This window comes from Orycteropus afer, unplaced genomic scaffold, assembly GCF_000298275.1.
Source record: "Orycteropus afer afer isolate SDZICR_OR568_19922 unplaced genomic scaffold, OryAfe1.0 scaffold00046, whole genome shotgun sequence".
In the NCBI taxonomy this organism is placed as follows: domain Eukaryota; kingdom Metazoa; phylum Chordata; class Mammalia; order Tubulidentata; family Orycteropodidae; genus Orycteropus; species Orycteropus afer.
In genome coordinates, this window is record NW_006921633.1 from 1,662,088 (window position 1) to 1,675,990 (window position 13,903).

At 39.0% G+C, this 13,903-nt stretch overlaps 2 protein-coding genes across 2 annotated transcripts in view; one reads left to right on the plus strand and one right to left on the minus strand.

The window, feature by feature from the left end:
* Positions 1-4,047, minus strand: part of CLHC1 (clathrin heavy chain linker domain containing 1) — a 138,864-nt gene extending 134,817 nt beyond the window's left edge. Inside the window, exon 1 of the mRNA XM_007938001.2 lies at positions 3,871-4,047. Within this exon, the coding sequence (XP_007936192.1) occupies positions 3,871-4,047 (177 nt within the window). The remainder of the gene's footprint in view (positions 1-3,870) is intronic.
* Positions 4,048-10,949: 6,902 nt separating this feature from the next.
* On the plus strand, positions 10,950-13,231 carry RPS27A (ribosomal protein S27a). The gene is made up of 5 exons (XM_007938002.2): positions 10,950-10,997; positions 11,316-11,370; positions 11,806-11,891; positions 12,467-12,598; positions 13,082-13,231. The coding sequence occupies exons 1-5, from the start codon at positions 10,950-10,952 to the stop codon at positions 13,229-13,231; spliced, it is 471 nt and encodes a 156-aa protein (XP_007936193.1).
* The last annotated feature ends 672 nt before the right edge of the window (positions 13,232-13,903 follow it).

Genomic DNA, 13,903 nt, shown 5'->3' on the forward strand with positions numbered 1-13,903 from the left:
TTGCCTCTTGCCACAGATGTAGTCAATCTGATTCCTGTGTATTCCATCTGGTGGAGTTCATGAGTATAGTCATCATTTATGTTGATGAAAAAAGGTATTTGCAATGATTAAGTCGCTGGTATTGCAAAATTCTATCATGCGATCTCCAGCATTATTTCTATCTCCAAAGCCATATTTTCCAACTACTGGAAACTCTTCTCTGTTTCCAACTTTTGCATTCCAATCACCAGCGATAATCAACACATCTTGATTGCATGTTTAGTCAATTTCAGACTGCAGAAGTTCATAGAAATCTTCAATTTCCTCAATTTTGGCTTTGGTGGTTGATGTGTAAATTTGAATAATAGCACTATTAACTGTCTTCCTTGTAGGCATATGAATATTATCCTATCACTGACAGTGTTGTACTTCAGGACAGATTTTGAAACACTTTCGTGGTGATGAATGCCACACCATTACTCTTCAATTTGTCATTGTTGGCATAGTAGATTATATTGTTGTGTGATTCAAAATGGCCAAAACCTGTCCATTTCAGCTCACTAATGCCTAGGATATCGATCTTCATGTGTTCCATTTCATTTTTGACAACTTCCAATTTTCCTAGATTCATACTTCATACGTTCCATGTTCCAATTATTAATGGGCATTTGCATCTGTTTCTACTCAATTTGAGTCGTCCCACATCAGCCAACGCAGGCCCAGAAAGCTTTACTCTATCCATTATTATTAAGGTCCTCTCTATTCTGAGGAGTCAGCTTTTCCCCAGTCAAAATTTTGGGTGCCTTCCGACCTGATGGACTCATCTTCCAGCACTGTATCAGACAATGTTTCAGGGCTATTCATAATGTTTTCCAGTAATATGTCAGACAGTGTTTCACTGATATTCATAAGGTTTTCACTGGCCAATTCTTTGAGAAGTGGATGGCCTCTTCTTCTTCTGAGTCTGTCTGCTGGCAGATAGTCTTGATTATCTCACAAAATATTTAAAACTTAGGAAATTTCACCCAAAGAAAACATAGTTCAATTTTCTCTTGAAAACTCCAAAAAATCTATCAACATGGAGCTCTCATCCCTTAATGACAATTATCTGTTGGAGATTCAAACTGGGTTAGTTCTTCATTTCACCACAGTCCCTACCATTTCTTATTCTCTTTTAAACCAGCCCACTTCACTCTTTCATATTACCTTCCGGGCCTCTGCAGGCTTTCATGTTTAAGACCTCTGTATTAAGGCTTCCATTAAACCCAGGAAAATCACAGCTACACTTATGTGGTACAGGGATCTGAGGGAGAAGAGGGATGGTATCCATTCCACCTCAGCTCAGCTCTTATGTATAGATCTGGACTATGTATAACATGCTACCAGGATTACAAAAGATCAGCCACTTTCCAGAGAAATTTTCCTCAATAATTTACCCATTTCTAGAGAAACTCACTCTTTCTACCTTTGGTCAGCTTTGCTCACTCAGTCCTTGGCTCTCCCTACCAGACCCATTATTCTTGGTATGAGTCTTTTAGGGCCCTCTTTGCTTTGATTCTGGCATGTTTCTCCAAGTCTAACAAACTTTCTCTCTCTCTTTTTAAATCTAGTTGAGTCCCTCCTTTCAATTATTTCAAGTATATACCTAGGAGTAGAATTGCTGGGATACAATAATTCTGTTTAACTTTCTGATGAACCTCCAAACCAAATCCTCTAAAATGCAATTTGGCATTTGTCCTCTGGTTACAAGTACCCAGATACGCAAACTGGTACTTTCATCTTCTGCCCAACTAGATACTTCTAAGAGCAGAGTTTCAGACAAGGCAGTCATTAATAGATTATTAACACATGCTCAAATAATATGAAAATGGAAAAAGCAAGTTATCTATTATTGCGAAGCTAGAAGGAAAGTTTCTCTAAGTACCAAATGATTTCTACTTCAGACACCTTCTCAGTCCTGAAGAATAGGATTCTTCTTGGGAACGGGGAGAAAAGGAATGTAGACTATGTTATTGTTAGGTACCCTTGAGTCAATTCCAACTCATAGTGACCCCAGAGTACAACCTGCCAATGGAACCACTAACATTTCAGTAGCAGCCAAGTACTTAACCATTATGCCACCAGGGCTCCTTCACATGGACAATAGATGTAGACATTATTTATTTATTTCTCTAAGAATTAAGAAATGACTTCACTATACCTACACTAACTTAAAGCAGACAACTCTTCATGTAAGAAATATTCTGAAAAATGTCAGCATTTGAGGATACAAAGATAAGCAAGTTAAACTAACTTTTCTTGGCTGATTTCACACAAGTAGAGTCTTGGCATAATTCTTGATAGATGGCATAGAGCCTAAGGCATTTGACTGCTAACCAGAAAGCTGGAGGTTCAAATCCACCAGCCACTCCTCGCAAGGAAGATTGGGCAATTCTACTTCCATAGAGATACCACCTCAGAAACCCAACGAGGGGTCGCTATGAGTCGGATCCAACTCAACGACTCAACAGCGGTGTGTTTATTTGGTTTTATAAGGTTGTTATGAGTCAGAATGGACTCAATGGCAGTGGGTTTTTTTTTGTTGTTGTTGTTAAATTCAAGAAACTGCCTTTATTTAAATATGCATGTAAGACATTTCTTACTAAAACACCAAGAAGCAATAGCATTGATCATAACAATATATGAAATTAAGCTAACCTGTCAGTGTACCAACTCTACAAGACAGATTTTCTAGTCAATTTAAAGGACTCTCATTTCTCTGTTTTATACTCTTAGAGATGCTTTTCAATTGTAATTCCACTAGCAGGTATATATCATTATTTTCTGCTCACTTTTCCTTAGAGTGGAAAAGTGAGCAGAAAGTACTTCTTATTTAGAAAACTTTTTTATGTAGAGTAATAAAACGCATACTGTATAATGATAAAAAAATAAACAAAAGACTCAGTTCCTAATTTGCCTGTGGCTGTTTTACCACTGGTTTACTAAAGTCTTAAGGTAAGTAATTATTTCCTCCAGTCATGAAGGAAAGAATGCTGACTTTTCTGTCTCGGCATCTTCCAAAGGAGTTTTTTAAAAAGAGAATAAAAAGTAGAATAGGCTAGTAAACTGTAATTGTTTATAAAGACAAACAGATTATTTCTAAAACTTTAGCAAAATAAAATGTTATAAGAAGCCACAACATTTTCTAACCTGATCTCCATACTTCCAATGTTGTCTCACCCCTTGCTCACCATGCCTATCTAGACCTCTAATCTACAAGAAATCTCAATTTGATATGCCAGATCAAATCTAAACCAAGACTTTAATGATACCATAAACAAGCCAAAAACAACAAGGAACTATCACAGGTTCCTGCTTGTAGACCAATTCCTATCAAAGCAGATACCTTCAGATGAGAGGTCAAAATGATATCTGAGTACACAGCCAGGTTATTGCTCAAAAACCATGTCTGCTCTTAAGCTAAAATAACTGAAACCCTCATTAAAACCATTGCCATCGAGTCAATTCTGACTCATAGTGACCCTATAGGACAGGGTAGAACTGCCCCATAGGGTTTCCAAGGGTATAATCTTTATGGAAGCAGTCTGCCACATCTTTCTCCTGCAGAGAAACTGGTGGGTTTGAACTTCCAACCCTTCTGTTAGCAATCAAGCACTTAACCACTGCACCACCAGGGCTCCTTCAAAACACTCACTGACAATCTAGCAATATAAATCCAGCAATGCATTTTCCTCATTCATCCCTTTCTGTCAAATTGGATGACTTTTTCAAAACTGACAAATGGAATATGGTTAACCAAGCAGTAGTGCTGGTATGGCAGAAACATTACTTGTCTAGATAAACCATTTTTACCCATGGGAAACCTCCATTGTCTTAAAACCAGTATGATACCTTATCAAAAACGTTTCGGTATATGATGTGGTATTCATCAGCAGGTCCTTGCTCATTACAGCCCACTCTTTTTGCTTCTGTGATTATGTATCTTTGTATACTTTCCAAAAATTCCTTGTCACTTCTACTAATGATAGGTGGGAGAACTGCATTTTTATTCCTTTCTTGGGCTGACATATGTCACAATTTGCACACTTGTTCACCAGAGAAAAGTAAAAAGCCAATACTTTGATAAGCCTGAAAGAAAAAAAAAAATCATCAATTAACCATGAATAAATCTAAAGCTTTGTCAAATATTGATCTAAAATAATGTATATTTGTTTCAGATTAAAAAAAAAATCCCTGTAGATTTCTCTTTGAAACATCAATCTATGAATTAAAAGGCCTCTGCTATTCTACTTCCATATGTTACACCCCTGAGACAGAAATATGAAACATTATTCCCAGTCAGTAAAGAGCTTTTCTATTAGCAACCAAGCGGACTGCCACATCTTCCTCCTGCAGAGAAACTGATGGATTTGAACTTCCAACCTTTCTGTTAGCAAGCAAGCACTTAACCACTGTGCCACCAGGGCTCCTTCAAAATACTCATTGACAGTCTAGCAATATAAATCCAGGAATACATTTTTCTCATTTATCTGTTTCTGTCAAATTGGATGAATTTGTATGTGCATCATTTCATGTGTAGCATACAATTTGGATGGTTTATGTTTAACTCAACACTTTCTAAGGTTTAGTATTTTATTGCATGTGGGGAAACTAGTTTTTAAGACTCGTGACGACACAAACAAGGCAAGTATTTCTCCACTTTAGTGCCTACCTGGTCCAGTCATGGTCACCCAGCACACAATAGCCAAAACTAATTGTTGATGTTGTTGTTATGTGCTGTCAAGTCGGACCCGACTCATAGCGACCCCTCCTTGGGTTTCCGAGGCAGTATCACTACGGAAGTAGATTGCCCCAGCTTACTTCCGAGGAGTAGTTGGTGGATTTGAACCACCAGCCTTCTGGTTAGCAGTCAAGTGTCCTAGCCACTATGCTACCAGAGTTCCTTATCTTTCACATAAATGGATCATACGATATATCTTTTTGTGTGTGAGATTGCATTTAGCATGTTTTCAAGGTTCATCCATGCTGTAGCACGTATCGGAACTAGAACTTCATTTCTCTTTATGGCTGAAAAATTCTCCATTGTATGTATACATTTTGTTTATTTATTCATCTGTTGATGGACATTAGGGTTATTTCTACCTTTTCTCTATTGTGAACAGTGCTACAATGAACATTTTAACTTTTTTCCTCTGAATACAGAAGTACATATTCATCATATAAAATTTAGAAAATATAAACCAAAGAAATTTAATTTAAAAAACTAAAATGATCCAGAATTCGACCATCCAGAGGTAACTATTATTAGTTTTGTATATTTCCTTCCAATCTTCATAATCATAATCTTTATATCACTTATAAATATAGGGATCAAACTCCATATTTAGTTTTGTATACTAGTTTTAGTCACTAATATTAAAAGCATTTTTCCACATTGTTAAATATTTTTCAAAAACATGATTTTCAGTGATGGCATAGTGTTTCATGGCATGATATACCATAATTTATTTAATCATTCTTCCAGTTATTTGTACTATTAAAAATAATGCTGTGATGAATAACCATCTAATTTTACCACATTTTGGTAATATGATTTCTATTTGATTATCTACAATAACATATTTCACCTGTAAATACTGCACATAAGCCATATATATAGTGACAGAAAAATAATTTCAAAGTTTAAAAAAAAAAACAAATTTAACTTTATGTTGATGAACTGAATTACAAAAAGTCAATTTATAAACATAAAGTAATTCCTACAGAATAGTAACCTGTAAATGAATCAAAATTTTCCCCAAATGAGAAATCTGTATGTTCATTCTTTTATTCAGTATTTACTAAGTGCCTACTAAGTGTGATGCACTACTTTAGGGATTCAGCAATAAATAAGGATAACGTTTTAGGATCCCTGGGCCTTAAGTCTAACAAGAGAGAAAGACTGTTAATAAATCAAAGGAGGAAGGAATGTGTGTGTTCATTGTAGACTGATAGTGACATATGAACACCAGTGGCTTCCTATATCCCTTCAGATAAAATTTCTTTACTTAGCCTACTAATCTCCAAGTTCCTTCACATGGCTTACTAATGTCCTTTAGGATTCAGTGACTTTTTCTAACCAATTCTAGCCTTTTTATGTCCTTTTCTCCCCATATGCCCAGCCCCACTCTCTTGAACTTGCTGTCTTACCTTAGAGCCTTGCATAATTCTCTCTATCTCTACTTCGATAGTGATACCCCCTTGGAAACCCAAGGAGGGGTCGCTATGAGTCAGTCCCACTGGATGGCACATAACAACTATCTGCATTCCTTTTCCCCTTTCCAGCCCTCCCCGTAACAACACACACTTTAACCTCACTTGGCTTTCCTCATTCCTCTGATCTTGAGCTATACTGACTGCTCCAGGAAAGCTGCCCTGGAAACCCTTAAACTCAGTCAAGTGCCATTGTATGTTCTCCCATAATATCATGTACTTGTCCTATCATGGTGTCATCAGTCACACTGTATTACAGACTTTCTGTTTATATCCTCTGTCTCTCCCATCAGGCTGTAAGGTTGACAAGGGCAGGAACCAAAATCTTCTTCTCATTATATTTCCCAGGCATGGTAGTTTCTGGTACACTCTATCAAAAAAAAAATTTGCTGAAATGATCAGTGATCACTGAACAATAATCTAGTCTTATCAAAAGACACCAAACTAGAATGCAGCTAAACCTCCTTAATATCTAGAAAATGCCCCTAAGTTACCTAAGCCAACCAAGATTACCATTCATATTAGACAGTGAAAGGCAATGTGCAAGAAGCAGGTACAATAGGCTACAGAAACCCAGGTAAGCATCTCACTAGTCTGTGGGAAGCAGGGAAGGGAAACAACAGGGAAAGCATGGAATAGAACAACATTGAGGTTGATGCTTGCTGCTTAAGCTATGCTGTACATATTTATTCAGTAAGTATTTTTAGAGCATCTACTGTGTGTCTGACACTATTCTAGACACTGGAGATACAGTATTGAACAAAACAAAGTCCCTCATCTCACAGAGGTTACATTTGATGAGGAGAGAGAGACTGAGAGAGACAACATACAAGTCCTATCATGGTGTCATCAATCACACTGTAAAACATACAAGTGAAAATATAATATGAAAGATGGGGGTAAGCTATATGGAGAAAAATAAAGCAGCATATGGGAGACAGAGAGTAACAAAGTGAGAAAGGACTATTTTATGTTAAGTCAGGAAAGAGGAAAGGCATCACTGATAAGGTGACCTTTCCACGGAAATCGGAAAAAAGGCAAATCATAGAGACCTGAGAGAAGAGTGGTCTAGGCAAAGAGTGCAGCAAGTCCAAAGGCAGAGCATGTTGGAGGAACAGCAAAAAGACCAGGGGCTAGATGAGAATGAGAAGGTGAGAGAAGAAAGAGGTCAGGGATAGTTGCCAGATCATTTAGAATGTAGGTCCTTCAAGGCAGCACCACCAGCACCACCACCCATGGAGTACCTCTGCACAGGTAGGAAAAGGTGCCCCTTTCTCTGAGCAGGCTTGGCAACAGAAGTGACAGGCTGGATTGTGGCTCCCACTCACTCCAGTGCTGGACTGACAGCCTGGCTTACAGGAACTGAGACTTTGCTCTGAGTGAAATAGCCACTGGAGGGTTGTGGGCAGAGGAGTGACATTAGCTGACTATCTTGATTTTCTAGTGATGCTGTAACAGAAGTACCACAAGTGGGTGGCTTTAACAAATAGGGATTTTTTTCTCTTATAGCATAGAAGGCTAGAAGTCCAAGTTCAAAGTGTCAGCTCTAGGGGCCGGGTGAAGGACCATCGACCTTCGTCTACAGCTCCGCCTCTTATTCCAGATCCACTGAAGCTGGAGACTTCTCATAACTCATGCAGCTGCTGGCTGCTGAGACTGATGAACTCCAGGTCAGTAAGTAGAATGGCACAATCCCAAAATCAACAGGCACAAAATAAGCCACTGGTTTAAGTCTAGGTTCATTCCCCAAATCAGCAGGCAACACAGCAAGCCACTGGATGCCAGGTGCAGGATCCAAACATGCCAAAAAAATTAGAGAACTTTTTCAAAGCTTCCCCATATATACTGGAAAGAGGCCATACTCCTCACAGCAGAATCCACCATGGAGTTTATTCCAGTCTCATCATGGGAAATAACTACATCCAGCTATTGAGCACTCAAACACACCTCCCAGCCAAGATGACACAAGCTTAAAAACCACACTGACATACCTTTTTAAAAAATCACTCTCTGTGCTCTATGGAGAATAGACTACAGGAGCCAAGAGTCAAAACTGGAAGTATGGGAGGCTACAGCAATAATCCCAGCACGATGATGGTGGTTTGAATAAGGGGAGTAAGTAGCAGTGAAGAGGGTAAGACGTATTCTGCATATATTTTGAAAATAAAGCCAACAAGATTTGCCAAGGGATTAGATGTAGGGTATGAGAGAGGAATCAAGGATGACCATAAAGTTTTTGGCCTTGTTGTTGTTGTTGTGTGCCATCGAGTCAGCCTCGACTCATAGTGATCTCTCCTTGGGTTTCAGAGACAGTATCACTATGGAAGTAGGATTGCCCAACCTTCCTTCTGAGAAGTGGCTGGTGGGTTTGAACCACCAGCCTTCTGGTTAGCAGTCAAGTGCTTTAGCCACTATGCTACCAGAGCTCCTGTTTTTGGCCTTAGCAACTGCAAAGATAGGAACTGCCATTTATAGACACAAAGAGCAAATCTCATGGGAAGATCAGGAATTTAAAGATTGCCTACTAGATATGTTGAACACACAGCTGGCTGTAAGGGTCAAATTTTCAGGTAAGTGGTCTGAATGAAAGACATTAAATTAAGAGTTATCTGCATATAAATAGTACTTTTAAAGTTATGAAATAGAGATGACCTGGGAAATGTCAACAGAGCATAGGTCTAAAGTCTGAGCCTTGGGGACACTCCAAAGTTTAGAAGTCTGGAGATCAAGAGGAACCAGCAAAAGAGCCAGGAAAAGAACATTCTGGGAGGTATAATTGAGAGAGAAATATCCAGGAAGTCAGGTGAAGAAAGTGTTTCAAAGGAGGAGGAAGTGAGTAATTGTATCAAAGGCTGCTGATAGATCAAATAAGATAACATGACCATTGAACAAATGGAGGTCATTAGTGGCCATAACAAGAACTATCTCACTGGAAGAGTGGGGACAAAAGCCTGACAGGAGTGGGTTTGAAAGTCAACTGAAGGGGAAAAACTGGAAACAATGAGTATAAATAACTCTTTCCAGGAATTTTATTAAGACAGAGACTGGATGGCAGACTGGGGAATGATGTGTTACAGGATGAGGGAATGGATTCTTCAGAAGTGCCAAAATAAGAGAGAACATAAATCAGGAACGTGAATTAGCTCAATATTATTAAAGTGTGAAGTGAGTAATGGAGTTTGGGAGAGTAGTTTGTAAGGGATGCAGAAGCCAAATGTCATACTAAGTAATCTTAATTTCAACATTAAGGTGAAGGGGAGGTGGTAAATAATTTGAAGTAGAAAAATGACACTTTCATTTTTACTTTTTATAATGAATATCCTTAAGGCAATAAAGAAGGTGGGTCGGAAAGGGCAAAAGAGTGGAGGCAAGTTAGGATACAGAAACTGAGCTCTTCCATGAGAGAATTAAGGAGAAAGGCCTTGCCATCTCTATACAGGTCATTGAAAAACCCTATGGAGTACAATTCTTTTCTTACACACGGAGTCACCATGAGTCGCCATAAACTAGAGAATGGAGATGAAGAAGGGAGAGAAAGGAGAGAAAGAGAAGACTAACAAAGGCACCTTAGACAAAACTCGGTGTGGTTCGTAGAGTGGAGAAAAGAGAGCGGAAGGGCGCAACTCACTTGCAATTAGCCATTCCGGCACCGAAAGCACCCAATACGCTCTAAGAACTTTTCATCTCAGGCCCTTCAGCACCACTCCCAACGCTCAAACTCGGAAATTTTGTAAGAAAAAAAACATTGTGCAGGTTTCTTTCCCGTAAGACTTCATTTTAAAATTCGAAAATTCCTGAGATTTTCAACGTATTAAATCGTTTCACACTAAGGAGTGAAAATCTTCCTTAAGCTAGGAGACTTGGGGGTTGAAAGTGAAGCGAAGCTAAATGTCAAGAAACTGACAAAACCTAATTAAAAAAAAAAAAAAAAGATTTCGCCTATTTTTCAGTTTGCTTGGAGTTTCCACAGGGAATCTTTTCTTTTGGAGGTCCAGGGTGCTTGAGGTTGATCGCCTCTGTTAAGTGAGCAAAAGCCACTACCACGCCCCACACACCTCTCCTGCCTCTTAATCTTCCCTTCTAATCATTTCTAGCCAGTTTCGTCAGTACTCCACTCCTCACCTTACTCCCTTTCTCCAAAAAAGACTCCAGTGCCTAGAGATAGTAACTAGGGATCCCCGGGTTGTAAAACGGCATCTTGGGAAAAATAGTCCTGGACAGAAGAAAGCAGTGGAAGACTACAATTCCCAGAAGACATTTCCATTTCCTCGCTTTTCTTCGATGAGGCTCCCTCAACTCCGCCCCTTTTAAAGCCCCTCTTAGCCGGATCAACTTTATGGGCAAAGCCTTTTAAGTACATTTTTTAAGTTGTCTAAATCTACTATTTCAAGAGAATGCAGAACGTTAAAGTAAGAAATTAGTCCAGACTAGAGGGAAGAAAAATGAGGTTCATGACCAAGTCTGGCACTTGCTTAGACTGCCGCTGTGACCGCGGTCAGGCATTTGGTATGGTCGCCTAAGGGGTGGGGCCTTCGACAGAAGGCGGCCGGAACCCCGTGGTCCGCCGTGAAGCTCTTCCTTTCCGATCCGCCATCTGTGGTGAGTGTATCTATGCAGCCACTCTGGGACCAGTGACCTTCCCGCTCTGTCCTCCTTTATATATCCCGGTTCTAACCCGTCTCGTCTTTCCCTCATACTCAGGTGGAATCGCCGCCGAGATGCAGATTTTCGTAAAAACCCTAACGGGGAAGACCATAACTCTCGAGGTACGGACCAGGTGGTATGAGGAAACCAAGGCCCGAGTAAGGTCCTCAAGTGGACTGCAGGACCGGCGCCGCGTACCGCCTTATCACATGCTTCCGAGTTTGCTTTCTGAAACCTGGTCCTCAGTTAAGGGTTGGTTTTTGAGTTAGCACCCGGGCATGATTTTTGATAACTAGAGTCTGGGTCCTTTATCGCGGTGAGGACGGGGAACGAGCACGTGTGGCGGACAGCCGTTGCGCCCTGGGCTCGGGGAGGAAGTGTATTTAACGGGTAGCAGATGTGGGAGGCGGCTAATTGTATTTGCATTTTTTAATTCATAGGTTGAACCCTCGGATACGATAGAAAATGTAAAGGCCAAGATCCAGGATAAGGAAGGTAAGTAGTAGTTTTGTCACTTAAGGAAAATTTCTCTAAAGACATCATGATCTACAGGGCTGTGAGGGTGGTACCAGAAGTCAGATTGACAAAGTGAAGTACTTGTGGAGTAGCACTGTATAGACAAGAGAAAAAAGCATGGACGCAAGCAGTCTAAATTGGAATCCCTGCAATGCATTTCATTAGTGGATTTAGACAAGTTATTTAATTCTTTGTTTCAGTTCCTCACATGTAAAGTGAGTATTATAATATTGTGTTGTCATTAAGATTAAATGAGGTAAAATGTGTAAATATTTAAGATTGTGCACGTCTAGTTTGTAGTATAGTTTGGTGTTAGGTACTACTTCTAAGAGTTATTAGACTTGGGATTATTACTTGGTAAATCTTTAGTAGAGTTGCTTGTTCTACAGTTTTGATACTCCTGTCCTCCATTAGGAATTCCTCCTGATCAGCAGAGACTGATCTTTGCTGGCAAGCAACTGGAAGATGGACGTACCTTGTCTGACTACAACATTCAAAAGGTGTGTAGGGGAAAGGAGCAGTCCTTTAAAAATAAACATGAAACATTTGTTGAGGGAATCTTGATGGACACAAAAATGGGGAGAATAATAAGACGTTCATTTCAAAAACCTCAGTGCTATTTCTCCTAAATTGATAATCCAAAAGGTTTTTTCATCTTTAACTGCTTTTTCCCTATTTAGGCTATAGAACCTGGTCTGTAGACCAGCTGCATCTCCTTATCAGTCAGGAACTTGTTAAAAAATTGGGTTTTGGCCTGTGTCCTACTGAATCAGCTTCATTTTAACAAGATTTCCAGGTGACCCCTAAACTGACATTTGAGAAGCACTGTTGAAGTTTTTCACATTATGGATTTTGATGATTGTACTCCAGGCTGTTAATTTGTTCTTTAATTTTCCTATAATTAAAGTGGTTAAGAAACAAAACCTCCCTCTTTTTTTTTTTGCCTCTTTGTAGGTGGTATTGTGTATTTTCTATTGTACTCCAAGTAGATGATGAAATGATGTCTGTTTGTTCTTAATGTAGCATGAACATTAATCTTCTTAAAAACCTATTTCATCCTCTGTTCCATTAATAGGAGTCCACTCTTCATCTTGTGCTGAGACTTCGTGGGGGTGCTAAGAAAAGGAAGAAGAAGTCTTACACTACTCCCAAGAAGAATAAGCATAAGCGAAAAAAGGTTAAGCTGGCTGTACTAAAATACTATAAGGTGAGCCATTTCAGAGTATTTAGGTTATCAGCAAATGCCTAGCTTATTTGTAAACTTAATCTTTATAGTAACTTTTTTTTTATGGAGTAATTGGACTTGGGTATGCAATATTAATCTACTTTTTGCTTGTGAGGTTTTTCTGAAATGGGAATTTCTTTTTAAGTAAGTTCTGTTTGCTTAGTGCAAATATCTGGTTGATTTTAAGCTCTATTCAATATAAAATTTCTGTTTGGTATTTGAAAGAGCTTTCATAAGGAGGTTCACCTTGACTACATGTTCCAACCCAGATACTGAGTTTGAAATCAGTTCAGGTCTTAGCTCTGCCACTTGCAAAGCAGGACTTAGATGTGCAAAGATCCCTGGACCTCCCAACTTTTTTGTTCAGATTTTGGGTGCTTTTAGAGTTAAGTATTTTTAGTCGCTTCAACTAAAAACTTTGGAATATGTTATAAAATTGCCTTACAGCAAGTTTGTATTTTTTAGGTGGACGAGAATGGCAAAATTAGTCGCCTTCGTCGGGAGTGCCCTTCAGATGAATGTGGTGCTGGAGTTTTTATGGCCAGCCACTTTGATAGACATTACTGTGGCAAGTGTTGTCTGACCTATTGCTTCAACAAACCAGAAGACAAGTAATTGTGTATGGGTTAATAAAAGTCATGAGCTAACATTCAGTTGTTGAGTTTTACTTAAAGTGGTTTTTAAGCTTTCAAATTGTTGGTGGTTTGGTTTCCTTTGGTAGTGCCTCCCCTGGTGTGCCTCTGCTATTACATGAATGTTTCTTGGGATTATGTGACCCGTAGCTCTGGATACTAGCTGAGTGCCAATTATTTGGAAAGTTGGTGCTATTTTCATTACATAGTAAGCTCTGAATTACCTATACTTTAGCAGGAAAGTTAAGGTACTGTATTTAATACTTAAGTTGTATATATAAAAACTAGTTTGTATTTCTGTCAGGTTTTTGGTACTTTGACATTTTGGTTCAGAAATTCTTTGTTGTGGGAGAGCTATCCTAAGCATCATTGGATGGTTAGCAGCATCCCTGGCCTCTACTTACTAGATGCCGGAGGTACTCCCCAGTTAATGACAACCAGAAATGTCTCCACATAATGCCCAATGTTCTTAGAGGTGGGAGGTAAAATTGCCAGATTAAGAACTGTTGATTTGTATCTTACGATACATAGAATATTTTTTTTTAGATTTTTTTTTTAATTTTGATTTTGGTGAAGATTTACAGAGTACATTTACTTTTCATACAGCAGGTCACATATACTTTGTCTCATGTCATTGACCAAAATTTACAATGCA